Below are 26,192 nucleotides of genomic sequence, written 5' to 3'. Positions count from 1 at the left end.
CATCTTGGAGACTGTTAGGGGCTGAACCGTGTCCCCCCTAAAATTCATATGTTGAAGTCCCAACCCCCAGAACCTCAGAATGTAACTGTATTTGAAGATAAGATCTTTAAAGAGGTGACTGACTAAGTTAAATTTAGGTCATATGTGAGCTAATCCAATATGACTAGTGACCTTAGAGAAGAAGAGGAAATAGGACATAGATACACACAGAAGGAAGACCATGCAGGGTCACAGGAAGAGGACAGCCACCAGCAAGCCAAGAGAGAGGCCTCGGGAGGAGCCAAACCTGCTAACTTCTATCCTCTCGAACTGAGAGGAGGTCAGTTTCTGTTGTTTCAGCCTCCCGGGGCATGGTACTTGTTATGGCGGCCCCAGCAAACAAGTTCGAAGGCTGGTCATCACCACTGTGAAGCCAAAGGGAAGACGCACAGGACCCATGACCAAGCCAGCTGTGAGACCGTCTTTAAAAAGTGACATCTTACTTTCACACAAGTTCAGATGATGATAGAGCTGGTGTCTTGCCTTGGGGTCCCTAACTCAGAGACATTTCTGAAAGATCTGGCAAGTCGGGGCCATCAGAACGTATGCCTCATCTAGTGGAAGAGACATAGAAAGGAGGGTCTCAAAGTGATTGATCCTTGTCAGTCCCAAATGTACCCCAGTGAAACGGCATCTTAACACAGAGGGGAATGAGCCCTCCCACAGACCTGGGCATGAACTTCAGAAAGCAGGGCTTCAGAAAGGCCTCCTGGCTGGGCGTCCACTGTGACATGTCATTTCCTGCTGCAATCACATTTTCTGGGTGGACTCCTGGGATCCTGCTATTTCTTTGATAAGAAAATAAGAAAACCGCCCAATGAACCTCCAAGGTTGGGCTAAGGCCATCCCAAGGCCAAGTATGGGCAGGCCTGGACTTCTCCGCTAACGACCAAGGTGCCAGGGGCTCCCACTGCCAAAACAGTCAACTTAAGAGCAATCGGCTTAATTATCTAAATAAACATAGGTTGTAAAGTGCGATTAACTTCGGTTTCAGCCTTAAACGGTAGCCAAAAACATGAAAATTAAAAGTTTGAATATCTTGTTATCACAGGTATTGGGGTAGAGGGTAGTTTGCCAGGAAGAGAGGGTGCAAACAAAATCAGCCTGGAAGGGAAATAACCACTTTAAAAAAAAAAAAAATCCTGCAAATGGTTCAGAGCTCAGTGTCAACGAGAATACGGTCAGACCTGAGTCAGACCTGCATCACTTGGGCCTCTGGGTGAAAGCACACTGTGGTTTCTTTCACTCTCGCCAAGATAAATTCTTTCGCTCCCAAGTTACTTAAGAGTGTAAAGCATGCCTCGGTAAATCACGCTGGTCACAAGACCTTGTGGCGCAGAGAGGGTTGGTTGGGGTCTTACAAATGCGAGTCTTTTTCTGCCTCTTTTAGCCTTAAGGAATATAGTCAGGCTTATGTCGTAGGAAAAGATAAGATTTCTAGGGCACTCTCATATAATTCCGGCAGGAGCGTGAATTGGGACGTCTCTTCTGGATAACAGTTTGGCAGTGCGTATCAAAAGCCTTACTATTTTGAATACCCTGTGACAAAGCACCCTACTTCCAAGAATTTTTGTGGAAACTCTCCTATTTGTGTGCAAACATTTAGCTCTAAGGATGTTCCACATAGAGTTATTTTCAATATTAAAAAATGGAAATAATCCAAACGTCTATCGATAGGGTATTGCAAACCGAGCTGGTACAGCCATAAAATAAAAACCGTGGAGCTCTTTCAAATGATATTCGTGTTCAAATTTTCAGAAGTATATTAATGAAAAGGAAAAAGTAGCATACAAAGTAATATGGACATGATCACATTTTTATACATAGAAAAGAGACTAGAAGGATGTTCTCGAAAGATTAACAGTTTTTTCCTTGATGGTGGGATTTACTAGGAATTTGTTTATTTTCCTAGTTTTGGTTTATCTATGCTTTTTAAGTTTTCAGCTACAAACATGTATTTATTTTGTAACAGAAGTAACAATAATGTTTATGTTTTAAAACCTAAACTTTAAAAAAAAATTTATACATTACACTGTTACTTCTTCCCAATGCAAGTAGCTAATATAGAAATCATATATCCCATTATCAGATCTCTTGAGATTTAAGGGTTTTTTTTTCAATTGATACACGTGTTCAGTTAAGAACCCCAAATAATAAGGCTCATAATATCTGCCATCAACCCTGAGCATCCACAAAGCAAAATAAAAATAAACTGGAGGAAAGTTCAAAGGATACGTCTTTACTCCTCGATAACTTTTTAGGCTCTTGAGGCAAATCGAGTTAAATAAAAGAATAGTTTATCATTACAATCACAAAAATATTTTATATTTCTAAAAAAATTACCTTGGAGACCCTCATATTTAAAAACTGTCTTCTATCCAGACATGAATTTTATTTCACTTTTTAAGAGAGTTCATTGTATGCTCCTTCATTTCAAAGTGATGTAAACTAACAAACACTTGGACAGTATCTTAAAATCAATAGGAAAAAAAAAAAAGAACTCTTTTCCATCAGCCAAAAATATCCCCTGCTACTGTCTTGGCAATTCTTCTATCAATCTTTTTTCCCACCCCCTATACGTAACTCTGGGCTTTAATATTTCATTCTAATCATACCTTACCATATATGCTTGTTTTTATTCGATAGCACCAAAGAAGGCATATGTTAGACTGTAAATCGCTCAAGTCCCAAAGGCCTTTTGCAAAAGTACCGTTTTCCCATCTAAGATAAGGCCGATGGTGGTACATCGTGTGCCGGCGTCGGACGCTTGAAAGGCAGCGTTTTATGTCATAGTCACACCAGCCAACACGTCAGCTCCTCCCATTCTCGCTGTCTAAGCTAGGAACCTGAGGCTTGGGGGAGAAGCTGACGTGCCTGAGGTCACGCTGTTGGCCACTGCTCCATCCTGCTCCCTGCAGTTTCTACTACAGGCAGAGGGTCTTTCTGGAATCTTAACCCCAACAGACTTGTTATCCAAGCCTTGGAAACAGCTGGCTGAGAACAGCTAGCATCTCTGTGGGCTTTGACGTCTGCAGTCATCTCGTAAAACCTCGCAGAAATAGAGTGGGAAAGGCATTTGTCATGTTATGTGGGAGGGGCACAGAGTCTCCGTGAGTGGAACAGGCTGCCCTCCAGGGGCTCGTGGTCCAATGGGAGATGCAGGCGAAAGCGACTAACATCGCAACATAACACACTGTCGGGGTCCCAGCCCTGGGCCGCAGGCCCAGCTCCATGCAGCAGCTCTCCACGGCATGCTCTTGCTCCTTCGGGCTTGGGGGTGGCATCCTGTGAGGTGCCACATCCCACAAATACAAGGTAGGCTGCTTCTGACTTGTTTTCATTTTTTAAAAAATTTAATTACAGTTCACATTCAATATTACTTTATATTAGTTTCAGGTGTATAACATAGTGGTTAGATATTTGTTTAATTTACAAAGTGATCCCTCCGATAAATGACTTGTGTATCTGACGGTACCTCATCCTTCGTATATGTTCAATTAATATTTACCAGTTGTGAAGACATTGCGCCAGGGTGCTGAAAAACATGTCCTCATGTTTGTTAACTTATTTCATTCATTCAGTCACTCACCGATCAGTTATTATTGGATTTCTACGATGGGCCGGGCTCTGGGAATTGAATGATAAACAAGATAGAAACTGTCCCTGTTTTCATGGGGCTTATGTTCTTTTCAGGGAAATATATTCTCAATACAAACAAATAAATACTATATTCAAAGAGTGGTAAGGTTCATACAGAAATAAGAATCTTCATTCAATGTTCTACATAGTTTGCTTATTCTGTGTGGAGGGCCAGTTACATAATTTGTGGGGCCTGACGCAAAATGGAAATATAGGGCCCCTTGTTAAAATTATGCAAGAATTTCAATGTGGGGACAGCAGAGTGTTATTCTAGCTAAGGACCCTTCCGGCTCATTGCCCATGAGGCTAGCTCTGCTTATCTGCTACCTAGCCTATAACGAGACAGGAAATCATCGGGGAAACTATCTCCCTGAGATTTGAAATCCAGCTCAGTATATATTTATTTACAGAAACTAACATAAGCTGATGTGGTGGCTGCGTGCAGAATGCAACATAAAGTTTTCGTTGCTGTCTCCTGCCTTTCAGACTGCTTGTCCTACTCGGCTTTGCAAGTGTTGTCCAGGAGGTGCTATGGGAAGCAGAGATGCAAAGTCCTTGTCAACAATCATCATTTTGGAAGCCCCTGCCTGCCAGGAGTGAAAAAATACCTCACTGTCACCTACGCATGTGGTAAGAATGCACCCTCAGCGAGACGCTGCCCCTTCAGGACGCGGTGACCGCGTGAACGAAGGAGCTGCTCGCGATAAGCCCGACTCTTGCTTGAAATTGTGTTGTCACGCCAGACATTCGAGATTCGAGAGCCCCTCTTTCAGCCTTTAGTTGTTTATGACATTCACATCAGATAAGCAATAGAATTTTCTTTGGTCGAAATTTGTTTTAAAAGCCCTTTTTTAGCAATCAGATTGGCAGCTAACAGGAAAGGTAGGGGAAAAAAAACAAACAAATGGGGTAAAATTGGTGTCACTGAGAATAGTGATTTTAATCTGGGTTCTTAGGAGGCTCCAAGTTATGGGCGTGTCATGCAAGTTCACAGAGGTATTGTTGGGCTCCTCCTCGTTCTTTCAGTCCTGCTTTTGGGCCCTAAACGACTGACTTTCCATGCTGCCAAGAGCGCCGTATCAACAGATCTAATGCTTTCGCTAAAACAATGAAATATTGCAACAGCGTTATTTTGTTTTCCTAGTGTCTTCAAATAATAAAATGAAATGCCTGGTTTATTAGATTCCAATTTTGCAGCACTACTGAAAAGGGAACCAATAGTTCATCGTTCTCTGAGGGTAAAGGGGATTTTCAGTTTGTAATCCTGACGCATGGACTGGTTTTTTTTTGGTTGGTTTTTGTTTGTTTGTTTGTTTTGTTTTTTAAATGAACGTGAAGCAAAGGGAGAGCAAAGGGCACTATAACTGAAGAGCCGGGGCTCATGGAAACCCCTTTTTCCTGCCAGACTTCCCTAGACTTTTTTTTTTCTTTTTTTTTTTGGCAGCAGCTTCATTGAGATATAATTCACAGATCGTATGATTCACCCATTAAGCATACAAATCAATGTGTAGAGTCACAGAATTGTGCCACGGTCACCACAGTTCATCTAAGGACATCCTTATCGCTCCACAAAGAAACCCTGCACCCTTTAGCCGTCACCTCCCAATTCACCCCGAATTCCCACCCAGGCACCCCCCAGCCTACGTTTTTGTCGTTATGGATCTGCCTCTTCTGGACATTTCACAAAGCTGGGATCCTACGAAACGTGGTTCTTTGTGACCAGCTTCTTCACGTGGCATACGTAGCGTGTGTCACTACTTCGTTCTTTTTTTATGGCCTCATAATATTCTGCTGTATCCCCAGCCTTTTACGCCCTGAGCTAAAAATGTTGTCCCCTGCCATATCAGAGCTGTAATACGCACCATGAAGCGACTACATAAACGTGTGGCCAAAATACTAGCACCCGAACTTACGTTCCAGGAAGACTGATTCTCTTAGCCCTCTCAGTCTTTATTCCTGCCCACACGTCCAGCAGGGCTGGGCAGCACGGAGCCCATCCTGGCCACACCGATTGCTCTGAAGTTCTGGTGGCTTTAGGCCTCTCCGGCCCAGTGTGGAAGGAGGAGCAGGGCTTCAGCCTCCAAAGAAGGTGTGAGTTTCCTGGGGTGCCTTCAAGGACGAGGCGAGAGCGGTTCCTGCCTGGGCTGTGGCTTTTCTGAGTGACGAGAAGTGGATTTCAGGTCTGAGAGTTGCGTATCCCAGTTCAAGCTTCTTTTCTCTCATTCGTTCATTCATTTAGCACGTTGTGGGCATGTTCTGTGTGTCAGGGATTGTGCTGGGTGTTAAGGATTTAATGGGTTTTTTTTTTTTTTAAAGGTATGGTCCTTGTCTCATGGAATTATCAGTTGGGGAAGAGAGATAGGCATTAAACAAATGCCCAGATCAATCTATGATTACCCTTTGTGGTAAATGCTGTTTTGGAAAAGGACAGGTTGCTGGGCGAGAGAATGAAGGTAGAGGGACCCTAGTTTAGCTTGGGGGATGGTTTGAGAAGTCCCCCAAAGAGCCCCTTCCTCTGGGCTGAACCTGCAGCTGAGCTCCGGGGTGAGGGCGGGCGTGGGCTGCCAGACAGTGGGCGGATATGTCGCAGGGGAGAGAGGAGCTGTGAGGGGGAGGGTGGCCCTGGAGGTGTCCAGGACCGCCAGGACCACACCCTGAGGCATCCTGGCAAGGGCCACCGGTGCAGGGCGAGGACCACTCCGGCTGGAGGGCGGAGAACGGGTTGGAGTGGGATGGAGGTGGGAGGCCCCGTAGCAGCAATGGGGCATGAGGGCTCAGCCTGGAGCGGGGCACAGGGTGTGAGAAGAGTTTGGGGAGAAGAAACAGATCACATTCGAGGTGCTGAAGACCTGGCCCGTTGGAAACGGTGGGGTCCAGGGAAGGTGGGAGGGGTGGCATTGACCTTCAGTAGGGGAGAAGGATGTCCCTTTGTCATTATAGGCAGAAGAGGGTTCTGGGAATGGGTGAAGGGAAGGCTTGGACCTTCTCGTGTGGCCCCCGTTATCTCAAAATGAGGTAAGGTCATCAACTGTGAAGACTGGGGACGGGGGGCGGGGACAGAGTTTGGGGCAAGAGAGGAGGTCTGAAGTAAGTGCTGGGGGGAGAGGGTGAGTGGTCAAAGTTCTTGGGGACACAGGTCTCCACGATGGTGTGGTCCCTTCCAGCAGGGCCAGCTGCCCCAGAGCAGGCGTCCTCCAGGCTCACTGAGCACCGACGAAGGAGGAAGACAATCGGGTGTTCCCACGGGAAGGGTCACAGCGGAGAGGGGCGGCATCTGAGACGGGGAAAGAGGGACGTGCGGGCAAGAGAGGCTGCAAGGTGAAGGGAGCACAGGAGGTCAGTGGAGGCGTCCGGCCGAGGCTGAGGTGTCACGGAGGGAGACATCTGAGTGAGTCCAGACCCCGAGGGCCGGAGGCTGAGGCCAGGGAGGGGGTCGGATGTGTGCCTGTGGAGGAAATGCAGGCGCTGAGAGCGTCCTTTCCATCTTCCTGGGACAGTGCTCCCTGGTCCATCAGGGTGGTCCCCCGGGAGTTATTCCACAGGGATGGGGTGACTCTCACTGAGAGGCACGTTCTCGTGGCCCCCACCCACCTTGCAAACAGACACCTTCTCATTGCCTCCTAAGTGGCTGACCTTTTAAAAATATCTCCCCCCCCCGCCCGATGGCTCTTCACTGTGAAACCCGAATCATTAAAAAATGATTCGCAATGTCTGCATATTTTATAGATCACTAAGTGGGCATAAAATGTTTTACATTTTCAAAAAAATTCTCCCAACCGATGTGGAAAGTTGATACGAAGATTCTAGAGGCCGTCAATAATTAATTTTTTAGCGAGTCTTCGTTAGAACACCGGATGTGAGCGAGGGAATCGATCTGAGCTGGTTTCAGCCAAAAGGGGGTTGGGCTGGGAGGTATCGTATTGCTAGAAGGTCCATCTCCGTGGCCTGGGTGAAAAAGCAGGTCCTCGGGCCGACCCCGAAAACGTCGAGGTGAAGGCGGCCGTCTCTCTGCGTCTCCTCTGCTGCTCACACCGCCTCTGCTTTCTTGTTCTCTGTCTCCTCTCTCTTTCCTTCTCTCTCCCTCTGCAGACAGCCCTCCTTCCGCCTGGGCTGGGCGGCAGACAGCCACCGCCACGGCCCCGCGTGAGTTTTATGTTACGACTCTGACAATGCGATGACTTGCAGTCTGGCAATCTTAATTCCAGCTTTCTAATGGAAAGATATTTAACGGACTGAGTCGGGGTCAGGTAATTCCCCCTCCTCTGGTCGGCCCTGGACAGAGACCATGTGATGTGATTATAACCATGGCCAGCAGAGAGGGACCCAGTCAGCCCTCGACCTAAGTCGAGATACACTCCTGTCAGGGTGAGGGAAGACCCACCCCGACAGGTGTCTGTTCCAATACCCTGCTTCTCCTCTCTGCATCCAACCAGGCTTTGCTGCTCTACTCAGCAGTCTTGCCGCGCCAACCTAGAAGACCCCCCTGCCCCCACCCCAATGGAGGGAGGGTCGGGTCAAGCAGGCCCTGCTGTGGCCACCCTCGTTTCTCCAGAAGCACATGCCACCCATCTCCAAAGTGACCAGGCTGGGCCGAACTGGGGGCCGGGCTGCCTCACCAGGGCTTGTCCTTGCTGCATAGCCAGGGAGAACATTCTGAAAGGGTGGGCATCGGCATGTGAAAAGGCCGCTGAGCCACCGCCCTGTGGCCGAACACACAGAGCCGTGGAGAGGGGAAGGCTTAATTCATGCCGCACAGGTTTACCGAGCACCGGCTATGAGCCAGACACAGAGGTGGGGGCAGGGCAGTTTTGATGAGCCTGTAGGACAGAATGTGGTGAATCTTGAGCTCTGGGGACCCAGGGGAGGTGGCGTGTGAGGCAAATGAGATGACAGGTGTGAGCTCAGTGAAGGTGGCGGGGAGGGGAGGGCGGGGCAGGCTGGGAGGTGAGACCCGGAGTGAGGCTGCAGGGGCCCTGGGGGATGGGCAGTTAAGGCTCGGCTTGTACCATGGGTAATAGGGAGCCCTTGAAGGATTTTCTGGGGGGGGGGGCGTGGGGCATAATCAATTTACATTTTAAAAGGAACATGCCTTCTTCATTTAATCATGCCTCTCTCATGGAAGCTCTCAGCTTCTGGGCTGGGCGGAGACTCTCTGGCTCCATTCTGTGCCCTCGGGGGAGTGATTCAGGCCATGGGGCCTTTGCTTTTCTAACCGTAGACACTCTGGCCATTGCCGACCACTCAGAGTTCGGCGCTTGGTCATTGACTGGGCTGGGAGGCACATCACCCCAGTGTTTAATGCACGGCGCGTTGAGGTCCTCTCTACTGTCCCTCCAAGTTTTATCTTTAGGCCACACCCGTTGGACATGCTAAATTTTAGGCTTTCCTCCTGGTAGGACAAGGAGACCTCAGCCAGCTCAGAGAGGGCCCCTCTCCAGATCTGGGAGGGTCACCAAGACAGAGGCACAGCCGGCAACCTGGCTTGACAGCTCCCATGAGCACAGGAACCATGTGGGCCTCAGCCTGTGGCTGGCACAGCTCCTCCCGAGAGATGGGGCAGGCAGATGGCGCCAGGATTTGGGGACAGAAGGGTGAGGGTGCCAGGACTTGCAGATGCTCATGCAGTCTGGGCACCCGTTGAGGAGGGACAGTGAAGCAGAGATCATTTTCGTCTCTGCTGTGAAGAAGTCTTTTGTGCCCTAAGTTTAACCCGTGGAGGCTTCTTAAAGTCTGTGCCGACCCCTAGCTTGACACAGACGTTTTATTCAGGGAAAAAAAGAAAAAGAATCAAAGGCGGGGCCTGTCCAAATTTAGTGACCATTCAAGTACATTATAATCATCATCTCTAGTTTTACCTAAACGGACTTGAGAGGGGACTGCCTCAGTGGGAATCACGTTGCTGTCCCTATAATCCTTTTAAGGAATCCTTTATCCAGTTCCCAAGGGCTAAACATCCCACGGGCAGTATGGCATCACGGAAGGGTCAAGGCCACATGTGAGGGAGGCCAGGAGTCGAAGGTTTGCCTCTTACTAGGTGAAGGGTGCTCCTCTGAGCCTCAGTTTCCCCATCTGCAGGGATGACGCGCATCTTCACAGGGTCCCTGTGAGGACCGTGGAAGGTGTGCCGTGTGAACACCAAGCCCAGGAGCCAGCCCCGGTGAGAGCTCCGTGCGTAGTGGTTTGCTGGCGTTTTCACAAACGCGTCTGTGCTGCGGAAGGGCGGGTTTGAGGGGTGAGGTCATAAACCACACCCCGTCTTCATTCTTGACACAAGGAGATGCAAGAATCTGACAGGTGTGTTGACACCTGTTGTCGTTTTAAAGGTCCTAAAAGGTTCTTCCACCAGTTCCCTAACATGAGCTTAGCGCGTACACAGGCAAGTCGGTCTCTGAGTGCCCGGTTGTTCTGCAAAACTCATCCTACAATGCCCTTCCTCTCCGAGCTCTTCCCATTTCTCGAAACACAAAGCCTCTGGCCTTCGCAGAGAGCCAAAGCATTCCTTTGGCCATGTCTTGAGAACAAGCCAAGGGACGGACATGAGGAAGAAGTGCCGTTGGCAGGGAGGACTTACTCCTGGAATCGGGGGTGTCCTTCTTGGGGGCGCAGAAATGATCGAGAGGCTATTTCATCAGGAAGTCTTTTGCAGCAACACCGTTCAGCAGTCTGGTCAGACAAGGGCCAGTCCCTGGGGACTCTGGACAGGTCCTGCCACCTGTGCCCGGAAAGCGATCCTCGCTGCTGATGGTCACGAAGGTGCCAGGGCCCACACACGGAAAGTCGTGCACTGTTTAGCAAAGCTCTTTGCTCGTCGATCCTTGGACATCCCCAGAAGAATTTAGTTAAGCACCCTGAGAAAGGAAATGAGGTTATCTTGCTGCCGAAGATGGCTTACTAGCTCCTTTGTATAACAAATCAGTGCAGTTGGACCGTTTGTGTTGGCTTTGCTTCCATTTCCTGTTGCCACTTCTCCCAGCGACCAGCTGAGCTAAAGAACAAACAAAAATAAGCAACGATCTGCAGCGAAAACATTAGGGTTCCTCTCCCTCCTCCCGCAGCAGCAGTGAGCTCGGCCTTCAGAATCCCTGCCTCGCCCTCCAGGTCAGCCAACCTCATCTTGTCCCCTTGGCCTGGGGGGATCCTGAGACCCGGATGGTTTATTCTTAGGGTCAGTCGGGCAGAATCTTGACCACGTTCCAAAAGAGTCTATTACACGGCCCTCCTCTCCTCGTCTCTCTGTCATCCTTTCTCAGAACCCTTAGAGGATCGTTCCAGCGCGGGGTCTTAGAACTCTCTTCAGGCTTGTGACGGTAGCGAGGCGTTAAAGAGCCGTTGGTTGGTAAAAAGCAGAGTTGGACCTAGGAGAGGTCAGTGGTGGACCCTGAGCTGGTTACAGCTACCTTATTTCACTCCCTGTCAGAGACGTTCGCGTTCAGAGTTAACTACCGTTAAGGCATCCTTTGCGTATCTTCAGATTCGCCCGTTTAAAGTGAAAACAGCTTGATTTCCCGTCAATTTGCAGAGCTGTGCCGCTGTCACCACGCTCCAATTGTAAAACATTTCCACGACCCCCAAAAGCTCCCTCGCGCCCACTGGCGGTCGGTCCCCGTTCCCAACCCCCAGTCCCCGGCCACCACTGGTTTAATTGCCGTCTCCATAGATTTTCCTCTTCCAGGTGTTCCATTTTCATGGAGTCGTACAGTAGATGGCTTCCTTCCCTGGACAACATCTGAGGTTGCGTGGACTAGAACTTCATTTCTTATTATTGCCGAACTGTATTCTACTGCATAGATATACCGTATTTTATTTATTCTTTATATTTATACTTAATACTGCAAAATAGACCTAAAATTACCCTTTTGGGGTATTTATGTGAATATCATGCAGGTGCTGTTGGTGTGGGTGTGACTGTATCCAACACGCAGAGCTAGCGATTAATGTACTGATTAGCAAATTGATATATTTTTTTTATTATCTGATCTACGCTGCAGTCGAAATACATACTAAGCGTCCTAAGTCTTTAAACTATTTGTTTTGGTTTTTAGTTCCCAAGAACATACTCACCGCGATCGACCCAGCTATCGCTAACCTGAAACCTTCTTCGAAGCAGGAAGATGGCAAACACGGTAATTTTCACGGCTCACCACCAGCGTTTCTCTTTGAGGAGAGGCGAACAGCCCTGTGCAGCCATGGTCAGGTGCACATGGGTTCAAATGAAAGGGGTATTGGGAGGTGCCACGGTGAACAGTTGCAAACGGTGGCCAACATGTCATTTTGTTTTTTTAAATTATAGGTAAACGAAATCCTTCTTCCATTTCCCTAAAAGAAAAGGCAGATCGAAAGAGATCTGTTCAGAAATAAATTTGGGGTCCCTGGAGTCTACGATGAGCGTATGGGAGAGATGATCACATTAGGTGCCTGGGCGGCCAGACCCAGGCTGGGACCCGCCGGGCCCGCAGGCTCACGCCAACTTCTTTCTTGGGTTCTCACCAGACTTCTGTAAACAAGAGGGAGGAGCATTTCGGTTTTCTTGTCAAATGGAGAATGGAATTCAGACAGGCGGAGCTCCTGATAGAAACTGCGGAGTGTCCGAGAGGATGAGAGTTTCGCTTTGTGTTCCTTTTGTTACATCTATGAGGTTTTCTCCCCCTGAGTATAAAAGGAAAGCATGCCTGATGCGGAAAACACAGGAAAGCACCAGGAAATAGAAATCGGCCCCGTGTCGGAGCGCGGGGGTCGCGACTGCCCGTGTTCCGTGCTTTTCTGGTTCTGCTGCTCCAGCTCTCCGCCAGGCGCTGCGCATCCCAGGCGCTGCGTACTGCCCCCCGCCACCCGCCCCGCCTCAGGCGCTGCGTCCCCCTGGTCCCCCAGGTGCAGCGAGTCCCCAGCGCCGCGCATCCTGGGTGCTGCATCCCAGCCCCGCTGCTCCGTGTGGCAGGCTGCCCACCCACACCACGGAAATCCTGGTCTCCTGGGAGCAGAGGCCCAAGAGTGCTGTGCCATCTTCCCTGGGGGGCTTCTGCTCCGTCTGACCTCCTCAGGGGTCCCCAGGGCCCCAAGGCTGCCCCAGACTCCATCGCAGCCCTTTAACCAGGCGTCTGACACCAGATCTGCCCTGCGTTGTGTCGTAATTTCCAAACAAAGTCACCCAACTCGACCCCGCTCTGTAACGAGGTTGGTCTTATCTGCGGTCAGCAGAGCAGGTAGCAGCTCTGAGGTTAAGCACGACGTTGTTAGATGTAATGGATGCCATTGCTGTCAGGGTGGGGACATAAATTCGTCCCTTTCTGCGGCGGAGTGGATGAGCGGTACTTGAAGTTGGAACCAACACGTTTAGAATTTCCAAATCCCTCTCGTCATTTAATATTTTCAGGGATGACTTACTCAATGCCCTTCCCGGCTTAGTCTCGCATACTTTAGTCAGAAGCACATGTGTTTGATTTCTACGATTTTTAAAAATTTATTATGGCAGGAGACTGTCGATAGCTGTCATTAATCGTTCTTGCATTTTTTTTTATAAAACAGGTATAAAGCCCGACCCAAGTGAATCGAAGGTTCTGAGGAAAGATGGAGTAATCGTTAGCAATTCTCTGGCAGCATTTGCTTACCTTAGAGGTAAGTCGATGAATCCAAGGGTCTTACAACGCTAACGGCCTTACTAAGTAAAGCCTTACTAGCAAATGCACTGTTTCATTACACACGCTCAGCAAGCTAAAGAAAAATGACTTTAAGTTTGACATGGCAACTCTAGTCTTCTAAGATCTGGAAACACAGAGGCCTGAATCCAGTTCCAGTTCCAATCAGGCCACCAACAAGAGAACCACACCGGGGGGTAGCAAACAGGAGCGGTCACACCGTTTAGGAGTCGGGCTCCACGGGTACTTTATGCTCCGAAGAGTAGGAACCCGAGGAATGCGTTTCTCAGCTCTCACATTTGGGAAGGGCCTGGGATTAGTGAATTCCACCCTTGGCTGGAAGAAAGTTGTGCCAAACGATCACTTAGTAAACAAAACTGGTCGTGCCCTGTGAAGACAGAGCCCCTTTCTGAGTCACCAAGTTACTTCTCCCGGCTGCCAAGGTTTCCCTTACCATCCTCCCGTCCAGGATCAGCGAGGCTCAGCCTTCCGTCGTTAGCAGAGCCGGAGCTGCTCGTCCGTCCGTGAGGGGATGGTGCCCGCCTTCCCTCCTCGCCTCCCTCTGCTCGCCTGCACACAGGCCGTGTGCAAGTTTTGGCAAGGCCTGCCTCGCTCTGCTCAGGGAGGCCAGTCCCTCCGAGGCCTTTTGTAAAATACGTGTTAACATACTGAATGACGGCGTTATTATTCAGGGCCTGCCAGAGCTGGGGCCGTTTGGGGCGAGCCTTCCTCGGAGGAAGATGAAGGCTGAAGGGAGCATCCCGGCTAAGGCGGTAGAACGGTCTCGGGGTCCTTCACCGCTCTTTCATCTTCCTGAGCCAGTGTGCCTCCTGTGTGCTTGTTGGGTGCTTGCCGGTTTCCCTGGAGACTCTCCTCTTTTCTGACCACCTCCCATTTCCACTTCTTGCTGTTCCTGATGATTATCAAAGTGAAGAGGTACAAGGATTTTTATTGTCAAAAATATCCCCAGATTTTCAAAGCCCCTGGAAAGTCCCCTTAGAGGAAAGTCACCATGAAAATCCTCCAAACAGAGAATAATTAATTAAAGAGAAGTAAGGAGGACACCACCGTTCACTGTGCTGCGGCCACTGTGGGCCTTGTCGCTGCCTCGCAGTAACTGTCCCGCTCAGCTCAGGCTGCCGTACATCACAGGATGCCACAGACCGCGGGGGTTAAACAACAGAAATTTATGTTCTCACAGTTCTGGAAGCTGGAAGTCCGTGATCAATCAATCTGCCAACAGATCTGGTGTTTGGTGAGAGCTTCTTCCTGTCTTGCCGCGTCCTCGCATGGTGCAGGGAGGGTGAGAGGGCTCTCCAGTGTGTCTAAGAAGGACACTAATCCTCCTGGATCTGGGCCCCACCCTTATGACCTCATTTGACCTTCATTACCTCCTTAGAGGTTCTGTTTCCAAATTCAGCCGCATTGAGAATTAAGGCTTCAAAACATAAATTTTGAGGGGAACACAATTCGGTCCATAGCAACGACCCCGAGAGAGGGGACTCTGGTCCCCCCATTGTGCACACAGGGAAGCCCAGAGTCAGAGGAGCTGTTCGGCAGGGCCAGGATTCAGACTCGGCACGTGCAAGACCCGTGCTCTGGCTTCTCCACACGAGACGTGTGCCCTGCAGAAGTCCGAGGGATGGAAACGTCGTGACCGCGGGTCGTCTGGCTTAGCCCCCTGCCGTCCCTGTCTGCCCTTCTCCACGCTCATCGCTCCCAGGCATCACTGCAGGGGTTTCTTTGTTTAGTGACGCCATCTCCACTAGACGCTAAGCATCTCAACGGCAGGTTTTGTCATCCTGGTTATTGTCATAGTCCAGCTCCCGGGACAGTGCTGCCGCAGAGAAGGTGGCAGTGAGTAGCTAACGAATGGCAGGATGACGGAGCCTCATCCGGTGTCGCGAGCCGTCCCGCACCTTATCGTCACCCTTATTTGCTGTTCCTAGGTATTCAATTTTATGGAAACGTGAGGACTTGATGGGTTGTTATTTGGTTTTGTTGAGGGCTGTTTGGGCTCATTCATCTCAGCGAACCACGGCCAGGCCGGAATTTCATGTTCAAGAGGAAGCAGCTCTAAATGCATCGTGTCAAGTGTTAGGGAAATGAAGTCGCCACAAGAAGCTCACTTGTCACAGAGGCTCACAAAGTCTTAATGGGACAGGGGCCTCTGACCCGCCTGTGAGTCTCCTGGGTGCGTCGCTCGCTGGGTGGTCACCCTGGATGTCGTCCCCAGCCCACAGACTTCTCCTCATCGGCCATGCCAGCTCAGTGCAGTGAAGTGCAGGTCGTCGGGCTGAACCATTTCAACAGCCAGCACCAAACAATGTGAGTGTCGCCTTCGATGCTGCTGGAAAGTGAGGCCTCAAGCCAATTATCAGATGCGTCCTTGGCCCGTTGGGGAGCTGTGATCTGAGGGCCGGACTGGGGCCCCTGGACACCCACTGAGGGGAGGCCTGCCTGCAGGAGCAGCTGGGAGCCAGGGGAGCCGGGAAGGGTCCGGCAAGAGCAGCCGGATAGTCGGGAAACTGTGCATATCCAAGAGGACATTCCCCCGGGTTGGGCTGCAAGCCGCTTAGATGCGCTGGGGCAGCCAAGTTCACATATCGTGTGCTTGTAGGGACATGCAGGGACAAGTAGACCAGAAACCAAAGTCAGGGGCTTGCCTCGGGGCGTGGAGGCGCAGAGGCTGGTGGGAAGGAATGAGAATATCCGGGGTCCCTGTCGAACAGTTTCTCTCCTGGCTGTATAATGATCTGTGAGGCATTTTGAACATGGACCTGCTCCTGAATTCATTCTAGAATTTAGATCATGGGTCTGAAGAAGCTCTAAGAGAAAATCCGAGGGAAATGTGTGTGCGAGTGTGAGTGCGTGTGTATGTGTGTGTGTGGGGGGGTGTGCATGTGTCTGATGCGCGCGCGTGTGTGTGAGTGTGTGTGCGTGTGCGCGGGGTATCTGTGCATGTGCGTGTGAGTGTGTGTATGTGTGAGCGTGTGTGCATGCATGTGTGCATGTGTACGTGTGCGTGCATGTGTGTGCATGCGTGTGTGCGTGCGCGTGCGGGGTGTGTGTGTGCGTGTGAGTGTGTATGTGTGTGTGCATGTGTGCGTGTGAGTGTGTGTGTGCGTGCGTGTATGTGTGTGCGTGTGTGTGCATGTGTATGTGTGTGTGCGTGTGTGTGCGTGCACGGGGTATGTGTGTGTGCGTGTGAGTGTGTATGTGTGTGTGCGTGTGTGCGTGTGTGTATGTGTGTGCGTGCGTGCATGTGTGTGTGCATGCATGCGTGTGTGCATGTGTATGTGTGCGTGCATGTGTGTGTGTGTGTGCGCGCACGCACGTGTGTAGATTATGGGAAGGCAGTTGATGAGCCGGTTCGGCCACTATCCCCAGCAGGGGGCCTAAGGAGACGCATTTAGATGGTCTCGAAACGTGACACGTCCCGTTCCACCTAATCAGTGTGTGAGTGACCGCTGCCTTATGCGCTTCCCTCACACATGCCTGCGGGCATGCCTCCTGCGGCCTTTAGACTCCTCTCACGGCCCTGCGGCTGGGGACTGAGTGTGTCTTCAGCCGTCTGACAGTGCTTGCTGTGAACTTTCGGGGTGCCTGGGGTGACCGGGTCCACGGGAAGGAAAGCAGAGCTTCTCCTGAGGCGGGGAGGCATCATTGTTTTACATGAAACAATGATGCCGCGGCGTCAGACAATCTCACACTGAAACAGAAGTCTAATAACACATTCCAGAGTCAGAGTCACACGAGCTCCTGTCAGGGGGCGCGGCTGGGAATCAGCGCCGCCTTGCCACGTAGCTGTGGACGCGGTGTGTTCCCACGGTCCCTAATCTTCGGTTCCGTGGCAGAGAGTTATCGTCACATCACCAAGCGCCCAACGTACTCTGTGCTTTCGCTTGACGGTGGCAGGGCCCCAGGGGGTGGAACCCTCGCCTGAGCCTCTCAGTGTCTTTTTGGACTCAAAGCAGTTTGAGCTGGAGCTGGTGTTGGCTCCAGGCCAGAGATCTAAGGGTCAAGGGGCCTTCAAGGCCATGGGCCACCATTGTAAGATCCCCAAGTGCTTATTACAGCTGATGAAGTTAACGTCATTCCCTTGAGCCTGTGGCAAACAGAGGCTGAACGGAAAACGATGCCAACGATAACAGAGTGAAGACCCTGCTTAACCACAAGGAGACCGATGCCTTTATTTTTCCAGAATATGGGCTAGGTAAAGGGGTCACAGAAGACTAAAGTGGTCCAATCGTTTCTGGAAAATGTGCCCCGAGTGCACAGATAGGAGCTGTGGAGGGAGCCAGGGCCTGACCCCCGGGTCCCAGCCCAGCGATGGCTTCGGACACGAGGAGGGGCTGTGCCAGTCACCTCCAGGTCTTGATGAACATCTGGCAATTCTGTGACCTCGAACTAGTTGCTTCAGATGACCAGGAAGCCTCGTTCCAGCAGGCTTGCCAAGCACTGCGCCTGTTCTCCATCTCTGACCGTGGGTCTCAGCAGCTCAGTGTGGACATGGCCTCGAGGGTGACCACTGGGCAGGAGGAGTGTCTGAGCCAAGAGGCACCTAGAGCCTGATGAGTGAGCTCTCCTGGCAATGGGGCCCAGACCCTCACCTCCCAGGTGAAGGGAGGGCGAGAGAAAGTGAACTCGCGTTGCAGAGTGCCACCCACAGGACACCACGCCTAGTGCTTGGGCTCCACGACGGGCCCCCTTCATGCGCTCGGCAGGTATTGTGTAGTTCCTGCCGTGCACGCGCCTGGGGATTTGGCAGAGAACAAGGCAGTTTCAGCCTCTGCCCTCACGGAGCTTGTATCCTAAGGAGCAAGAAAGGACAAACCACACTTGGCGATTTGGTGACATTCAAGGTGCTACAAGGCTCATTGACGAGGGGACTCGGCCCAGACTGGGGGTTGGAGCACAGAGGTTTAGGTGAAGAAGGAAGAACCATTCCAGGAATAAGGAACAGCACGTGCAAAGCCCCTGTGAGAAATGGGAGAGCATGAAATGGAGGGAGGAGACTCTGGAGGTGAACTTGCAGAGGGTGTCAGGGGCCGGGCCATAGCAGGCTTCGCAGGCTGCGGCCAAGATTTGATTTTTAGCTTATGAGAGGTGGGGACCATTTACAGGCTCTAAGTAGAGCAATGATATGACCCGATGTGCATTTTTAAAAAGACGACAGCGACCATGGTGGCAAAGATGGAGGAAAGGGTCAAAAGAGGAGAGAGCAGACCAGCTGGGGGCAGGCGAGATGGGGAAGAACAACATTTATATCATCCCTGGTTTTCAGATAAATTCACTAGAGCAAGAGGCACCTCATGAAATACAAGCTACTCACCAGGAGATATTCACAATGCATATGCTTCTAAACGATTATTGTCAAGAATATATAAAGAGGAAAAGCACAAACAATCCAGCAGAAAAAAAGTGGGCACACGACCTGACCCAGCATTTCGAGAAGAGGGAAGACATAACCATCTGAAGAGATGTGCATGACTTTGAGATCAGGGAGACGCAAATTGGCACCGTTGTAAGATACCACTTTATACCCACATGACTGGAAAAGCATTTTAAAGTCCGTCCGTGGCAGGTGCTGGAGGAGAGGTGTCGTGGGATTCCTCACACGTCGCAGCCACTTTGGAAACACTTGGGAGGTGTTTCCTAAAGTTCTCACACCTTGAAACTCACCTGACTACCCTCCCGAGTCAGTGCCCGCGAGAAACCCTGCTCGTGTGCACCAGGGCACTTACGAGAATGCCCATGGCTACAGCGCCCACCCTCCAGCAACCCGGCCGCAACCCCGGTGCCCCCCACCAGCAGGAGACTGAGCGCCTCAACTACGGTAGAGTGGAGTCGGGACAGCGGAGTACACGGTGATACAATGTTAAGTGGAAAAAAAAAAAAAAAAGGATCGCCAAGTCCCAAACGCCATCCGTAACATTGTACCCTTTGCATCAAGGTTTTAGGAATACATATAGGTTCAATGAACTATATAAAAAGGCAAGCGGGGGAGTAATGACCATGAAAATTCCCTTGATGGGGGGAGGCCGAGGGGAGAAAGAACCCGCTGGTTAGACGCAGGTGGGTGTCACGGCCCCAGCTCCCCTGCCGCAGGTCTCAGCATCATTGTGTGTACTATTATTTAACGGCTTTGTCCCAAGTGCCAGTGCCTCCCGATCCGCATTCTGCCACCACCCCCAGAAATGCAAACAGCCCTTCCTTCTCGCACAAAGGATATGTATCGGTATTTGACCAAATCTTCAAATGCCTTGACTCTTAGGCAGAATATATTGTTATTAACGGCACTTCAGGCACAACTCACTGTCTCTCGCCTGCCCAAATCAAATTTGAACACAGACTTCTGTGTCTTAAAGAGAGTGATGAGACCGTGCTAGTCGGTGGGGGGGTGGGGGAGGGGTCGGGAGGAGGCAACAAAGAACAACACGTCTGATCCGGTGACTGCACTTGAGCTGCAGGTGAAGGAATCAAAACGAGGAAGGTTCAAGTTTCGGGAAGATAACGTGTCCCACTTAGATCTTCCCCATCAGAGGACAGCGGCTGGATCCTTTGGCTGAACGTGAAACTGAGCAGCACTCGAGTTCTGAAACTCCAGTCTGGAACTCGGAGGACGGACAGAGGCAGCGAAGAGCGCAGTCTTGCTTACTCGCACGTAGCAAAACGGGGGCGCATCGTGCCCCAGGCTGGGGCCGTCCAGCTGAGCTCAGCTGAGCAGACCTGGTGGCTCCAAATGCACGTCCACCGCAGCTCCCAGCTCAAGGTCTGGGTTCTGCTCCTGGATCTGCCTACAGAGGCCAGCCGACCTTCAGCAGTGGCTTCCCTTCTGGGCCTCAGCGTACGCCAGTGTGTCAGGGGTCAGCAAACTACGGCCCGCGGGCCAATTTTATAAATAAAGTTTTATTAGAACCCAGTGACACCCGTGTCATCTGTGGCTGCCTTTGGGCGAGACCCGCAGAGATGAGGAGGTGCAGCACAGACTCTGTGGCCCACAGAGACCGAGACGGTCGCCATCCGGAGTCCGCCAACTCCTGCTCGGCATGACGAGGGAGTTTGCTGGGTCGTTATTTCCCGGGGTGGGAGTGCTAACACCTCCAGGGGTACGCCACTGAAAAACGGGGAGAGTGACAGTCCTTCCTACACAGGGTTAACGGAAGGATTAAACACATGCAAGGATTTAGACCTTAAATGGGCTACGTAGTACAAATTAGCATTATTTCTATCGTTATTATTAATTGTTTATTAATTATTATTATACAATCATTTGGATATAAGAAGAATTACCGGAACTTTTATTTATATTTACTTCTTAACCTAAAAGAAATTAAGCTTGGCTAACATCTACTGTATTGGTACTTACGTTCACATAGAAACTTTATATGTAAATTAATTTTTCATAATTTGCCACTACTAACAGCTAACCGTTTATTGAACATTTGCGATGTGTGAGTGTTCTGAGACCTTTACAGGAATTAACTCACTTTATCATAAATATGGGAAGGTGCTATGAGCCCCATTTTTCGGATGAGGAAACCGAGGCACAGAGAGGTTATATAACTTGCCGAAAATCACACAGCTAATGAGCGGCAGATCTGAGCTCGAAGCAGAGGAGATCACATTCTGAGCATCTCCGTTACGTGTCCTCTCATACTACGTCTATTACGCATATTGACTATGTATGTTCAAAACCTTTCTTTTTAATCAGCGGGGGTGTGTGACCGGTGAGATGCGGATGGTCTCCGAGCTGCTGCCCAGGACTGGCATTCCGCGTCGGCCTCCTGCCTTGGGAGACTTTTGTTTCTGTGAGACTTTGGACTGGTGAAGACTGACAGCTCCTCCTCCCAGCCCCTCACATGTGCTTTTGCCCCCACAGCCCACCCCGAGAGAGCCGCCCTGCTGTTCGTGTCCAGCGTCTGCATCGGCCTGGCACTCACGTTGTGTGCCCTGGTCGTCAAAGTGTCCTGCGCCAAGGACTTCCGGGAGCTGCGGCTGGCGAGGGAGCACCTGGTGCCAGGAAGCGACAAGGCCGAGGAGGAGAGCGAGGATGAAGATGGGGAGGAAGATTCCTCTGACTCCGATTTCCCAGGAGAACTGTCGGGGTTTTGCAGGACTTCATATCCCGTCTACAGCTCCATCGAGGCGGCAGAGCTAGCAGAAAGGATTGAGCGCAGGGAGCAAATCATCCAGGAAATATGGATGAACAGTGGTTTGGACACTTCACTCCCAAGAAACATGGGCCAGTTCTACTGAAAGCCAGATGCACCTTGATGCAAGGGAAGGATCCCAAATGGCCCTCTAGCTCTGTTTCACTTGTACCTTCTATGAAGGAAAATTTGTCAGGTCATCTAATACTGGTGAAGCCAGAAAGCTCTTAAAGGGACATTTCAAACTGTTTACAACACATTTCAAAAATAAATCAGGAGGGAAGAAGTCTTTGCTTTCTATATTTATTTAAATTCATGTCTACACATTAACATAATTACAGTTCACAGTTCTTGAATGCTTGTAATGCCAGGTGCTGTTCTGTTCTCACTCCTTCTCGTGTAGTAAGTCACAATAACCTCACAAGGTAGCTGGCATCCCATTTCATAGATGAGTAAGTAGAAGATTTCTATATTTCCAAAAAAAAAAATTGTACCGATATATGGGACGGCAAGCATGGGCTCCTCCACTATACATTTACTGTTGGTGGATTTTGATTACTGACATTATTCGATTAGAGCAGGGGCTGGCAAAATTTTTCTTAAAGGGCAAAGTAAAGGCTTTAGGCACAAGGAGTCGTGCCATGACTTCTCAACTCTACCCTTGTAACTCAAAAGCTGCCATAGCTAATACATAATGAACGAGTGTGACTGTGTTCCAATAAAACTTTACTTATCGACACTGAAATCTGAATTTGATGTTATTTTCACATGTCATATATTAGTATTCTTTGCTTTTTACCAATCGCTTAAAAATATTAAAAAGTTTCTTAGTTCACGACTGTACAAAAACAGGTAGCAGGCATTTACCTGATTTTGTAAGTGAAATACGGTCCACAAAGCCTAAAATATTTACTTTCCTGCCCTTTACAGAAAGTTTGCCAACTCCTGGTTTAGAGTTTAAAACTGCAGAGCTTCTAGTAGTAAGAGGGATCAACCAGGTCACCCAGCAGTCCTGTGGGCAAGGATCTTTGTAATTACCCTTCAAGTCATTGCAGAAAATGGGTCCTATCATTTTGGGGTCAGGGGGCAGGGGCACAGGCGAAACAGTAAAAGAAAAAGGAAACAGCTTCCCGAGGGGAGAACCGATGACGTGTTCGTTTAGACGGTTCTCCCCAGTGGACAGGAGCTTCATAGCTGGGAAGCAAAGTAAGAAAACGTTTTCCTGTCTTTTCCCAGTGGGGCCCAGAGTATAAAAATGATGGTTTTATATCTATCGCCCATGCTCGCTCCAAACGAGCTCTCTCTGCCTTATCCTACATCAACCCTGCAAGGAGGTGTAGGTAGATGAGTAAGTGAAGCCTGACAGGTTGAGTACGGGGGCCCCAGTCACACAGTGCTGGAGCCGACTTACTGTGAGGTGGGTGGTCAGGAACCCGGAAATGACGGATATGGGAGTAGGCATCTCTCCCTCACTCCTTCAGACCCAGAAAGTAAAAGGCCTGTCCAAGGAAAGCAGAGTGAGGGGCCCGTGTCTCTTAACAACCAGCCCAACTGCCCAGATTGGGGAGGGGTCTGCGGTTTCATTTGTTTTCCTTATTTAGTTTGTCTTAGTTTGAGCTGCTATAACATAGTCTGGGGGGCTTTATTTCCCACAGTTCCAGAGGCTAGAAAGCCTAAAATCGAGATGCCGGTAAATTCGGGTCTGGCGAAGGTCTGCTTCCTTGTTCATAGAAAGCTGTCTTCCCACTTCCCACGTGTGTCCTCACGTGGCCGTAGGGGCAAGGAGCTCTGTGGCATCTCAGTGATACAGGCACTAAGCCCTTTCATGAGGCTGCAACCTCATGACCATTATAATCACCTTCCGAAGGCTCCACTTCCTGGTACCGGCACCTTGGCGCTGGGATTTTAACGTATGCGTTTGGGGAGGTACAAACATTTAGTGTATAGCGAAGTTGAAATTCACATAAAGTAACATCAGCCATTTACTGGAGGGAAGGAGAAAGCGTTATTTATTCTTAACCCTCTGCCTCTGGAGTTTTGAAATGAGTTTCCTTACACTGACCCGAGAGGGTAGGAGCGTAGGGTTTGGTCTGGACAGGCCGGGGTGCTGGGGCAGAGGCTGAAGATCCTTGGGACTTTCAGGTACCTGAGTTCTTCAGAGGTAACATGGGGGATTGGGAGAAGTTGACCGGGTTGGGATGACACGTTTTAAATCCGCCCTTCGAGATGAATCTCTTCCAGGTCATAGCAGAGAATGACGTGAACATAGAGTACAATGGCCTTAACTGCTTCCTGAGGGTTTTGTTCTCATCAAAGAGCGTCCTTGTCCTTTCGCTTCCCCGAGCCCAGCGAGGAGCACTTTGGCATTGTGCCAGCTCCCAGCGTGGCCTCTCCCCGTTGTCTGTATTTTCGGTTCTCAAGCAGCATGCCTTTTCTGGCTCCATGAACATAAATACTACCCGTGTGATGACTGTCTTCTTGGGACTGAAGAGAACGTGGCCCCTGGAGGCTTTCACTCTCCTCGTTGGAGAAAGAACTGTGCCCACAACGACCTCCGTCACGAAGCTTTCGTTGAATTCCACACTAGGTTTTCCCTCATCTGAGTTGCCCAGCTCCCACCCCCAACACGCACCCCTCTCAGGACCCCCAAGGAGGCAGCTGGAGGACAGGCCTGCCAAGGCGGGTCAGTCTTTGGCTTGTGCAAATGCAGTGAGTTGTTTATTTGCATTTTCTGAGCCCCAAAGAAGAATGCTACGTTCTTCTCATGGACAGCCTGAGGGGTCCTGCTGAGAACGTGTTTGGATGGGCACCAAGCCCAGGAGGAAAAGGCCCAGAGCAGATTTGGATGAAGGGGCGCCCATGGGGTGCAGCAGCTGGAGGAAGCTCCCGCGGGGCAGTCCGCCCAGGGAGCACAGGGCACACATGGCTGCTGCCTCTTGCCTGCCTCTCGGGCGGCGGACGCCCTGCCGTTTCCCAGCTGTAGGGTCCTGGAAGTCCTGTGAAAAGAGGCCAGGCCTCAGTGGGAGGTTCGCACATGTCCATTTCTCAGTTCCTTGCTGCAAACGCCGACTTCCTGCCGTATGATTCAGCCCTTCTGGATTCACCGAGCGTGTCGGGGCTGCTGGTGCTTCCGGGGAAGCGGCACACACGGGGCCGAGCAAGCACTGGGAGGCCATAAGCGGTCCCACTGTCTGCCCCACGAGCGGACGGAGCGTGAGGCCGTGTCCCGCCCGGATCCCCACGAGCAGATGAGCAGACAGAGCGTGAGACCGTGTCCCACCTGGATCCCCACGAGCAGATGAGCAGACAGAGTGTGAGGCTGTGTCTCACCCGGATCCCCACGAGCAGATGGAGCGATCCATGTACCTGGCCGGGAGCCCCCGACAGCTGCCGTGAATGGCCCACAGCTGCCGTCTTCTGCAGAGTCGAGCCCTCGCCATTAGTGTCTTAGTCTATTCGAGCTGCTGTGGCAAGAATACCATAGGCCGGAGATTTATAATCAGTAGGAAATTATGTCGCACAGCTCCGGAGGCCGGAAGTCCAAGCTCGGGGTGCCCGTGTGCTCAGGTAGGAGCCTTCTTCCTGTCCCAGCCGGCGCCTCGCTGCCATGTCCTCACATGGCGGAGGGGGTGAGAGAGCTCGGTGGCGTCCCTGTGATCGGGGGGCTCCACCCTCATGACCTGATCGCCCCCCGACGTGGATTTGGTGGGGGACACAATCGTTCGGGCGATGTCAATGGTCCCTCAGGTACAGTCGTCCCCCTTATCCGTGGTTTCGCCTTCCGAGCTCGCCCTGACCCACCGTCGACCGCGGTCCCAAACATTCAATGGAAAATTCTAGAAATGAATAATTCACACGCTTTGAACTGCGCGCCGTCCCGGAGAGCACGACGAAGCGTCACCCCGTGCCGCTCCGCCCCGCCGGGGACGCGAGGCGCCCCTCTATCCAGCGCCTCCACGCCGCCGGCGCCCCCCCGCTCATCGGTCCCTCGGTGGCCAGCCCCGTTATCGGATGTCCTGTCCTGGTCCCACCGTGGTGCTTGTGTTCGAGTGAGCCGTGCTTTACTTAACAGTGGCCTCAGAGAGAGTCGTGAGGCCGGTCATTCGGATATGCCGAAGAGGAGCCACAAAGTGCTTCCTTTAAGTGAAAAGCTATGTCTGTACAGATAGGGAAAAAAGATAGTGTAGGCAGGGGTCAGTACCATCCTTGGTTTTGGGCATCCCCTGGGGGTCTTGGAACATAACCCCATGGATGAGGGGGGACTACCGTATTTCTCCCAAGAGCAAGCACTCTTTTGCTAAATTACTGATGCGAGAATCTCCATCTCAGGAAAGTGACCTAAGACGCCCAGTGTCAGGGGTCTGTGGACCCGGGAGTATGCATTGGTTCTGCCTGGCACAATGTCACCTACAGCCTCGGTGGGAGTCAGACCTGAAGGAGCAGTGGGGACCCTCCCCACTAGCAAGTGCTGTCAAGGAAGAGTCAGCTGTTCACACGCTTGGTGCCCGGTGAGTCTTGCAAAGGGGTGACCATAAAAGTCCCCTTTTCAATCTGCCCCTGCCCTTCTCCATAGGTCTCTGGTCACCAGTTTCTGCTCCCGGTTAACTGGGGAGCCAAGGCCTGATGATGAGTTGTCCCTGGCAGGTGGATGGGCTGATGGGGTGCTCTCACCCACTTTCCCCAGGCTGGTCCTGTTCCCGGTGGCCCACAGCGTCTGGTGGGGACC

The 26,192-nt window shown here is 50.9% G+C and overlaps 1 protein-coding gene across 4 annotated transcripts in view; it reads left to right on the top strand.

Moving 5' to 3' along the window:
• EVA1C (eva-1 homolog C) overlaps nt 1–26,192 on the top strand; it is a 77,798-nt gene that overhangs the window by 47,205 nt on the left and 4,401 nt on the right. For 3 of the 4 annotated variants that reach the window (XM_036218916.1, XM_036218919.1, XM_036218917.1), the window contains 4 exons: nt 4,165–4,308; nt 11,721–11,801; nt 13,201–13,290; nt 21,196–21,752. In XM_036218916.1, the coding sequence (XP_036074809.1) occupies nt 4,165–4,308; nt 11,721–11,801; nt 13,201–13,290; nt 21,196–21,572 (692 nt within the window). In that variant the 3' untranslated portion in view covers nt 21,573–21,752. Of the gene's footprint in view, nt 1–4,164; nt 4,309–11,720; nt 11,802–13,200; nt 13,291–21,195; nt 21,753–26,192 lie in introns of those variants that run through there. The other variant, XM_036218918.1, reaches the window with a different exon arrangement.

This window comes from Rousettus aegyptiacus, unplaced genomic scaffold (genome assembly GCF_014176215.1).
Source record: "Rousettus aegyptiacus isolate mRouAeg1 unplaced genomic scaffold, mRouAeg1.p scaffold_m13_p_4, whole genome shotgun sequence".
Classification (NCBI taxonomy): Eukaryota; Metazoa; Chordata; class Mammalia; order Chiroptera; family Pteropodidae; genus Rousettus; species Rousettus aegyptiacus.
This window is presented reverse-complemented; position numbering and strand designations above follow the sequence as displayed.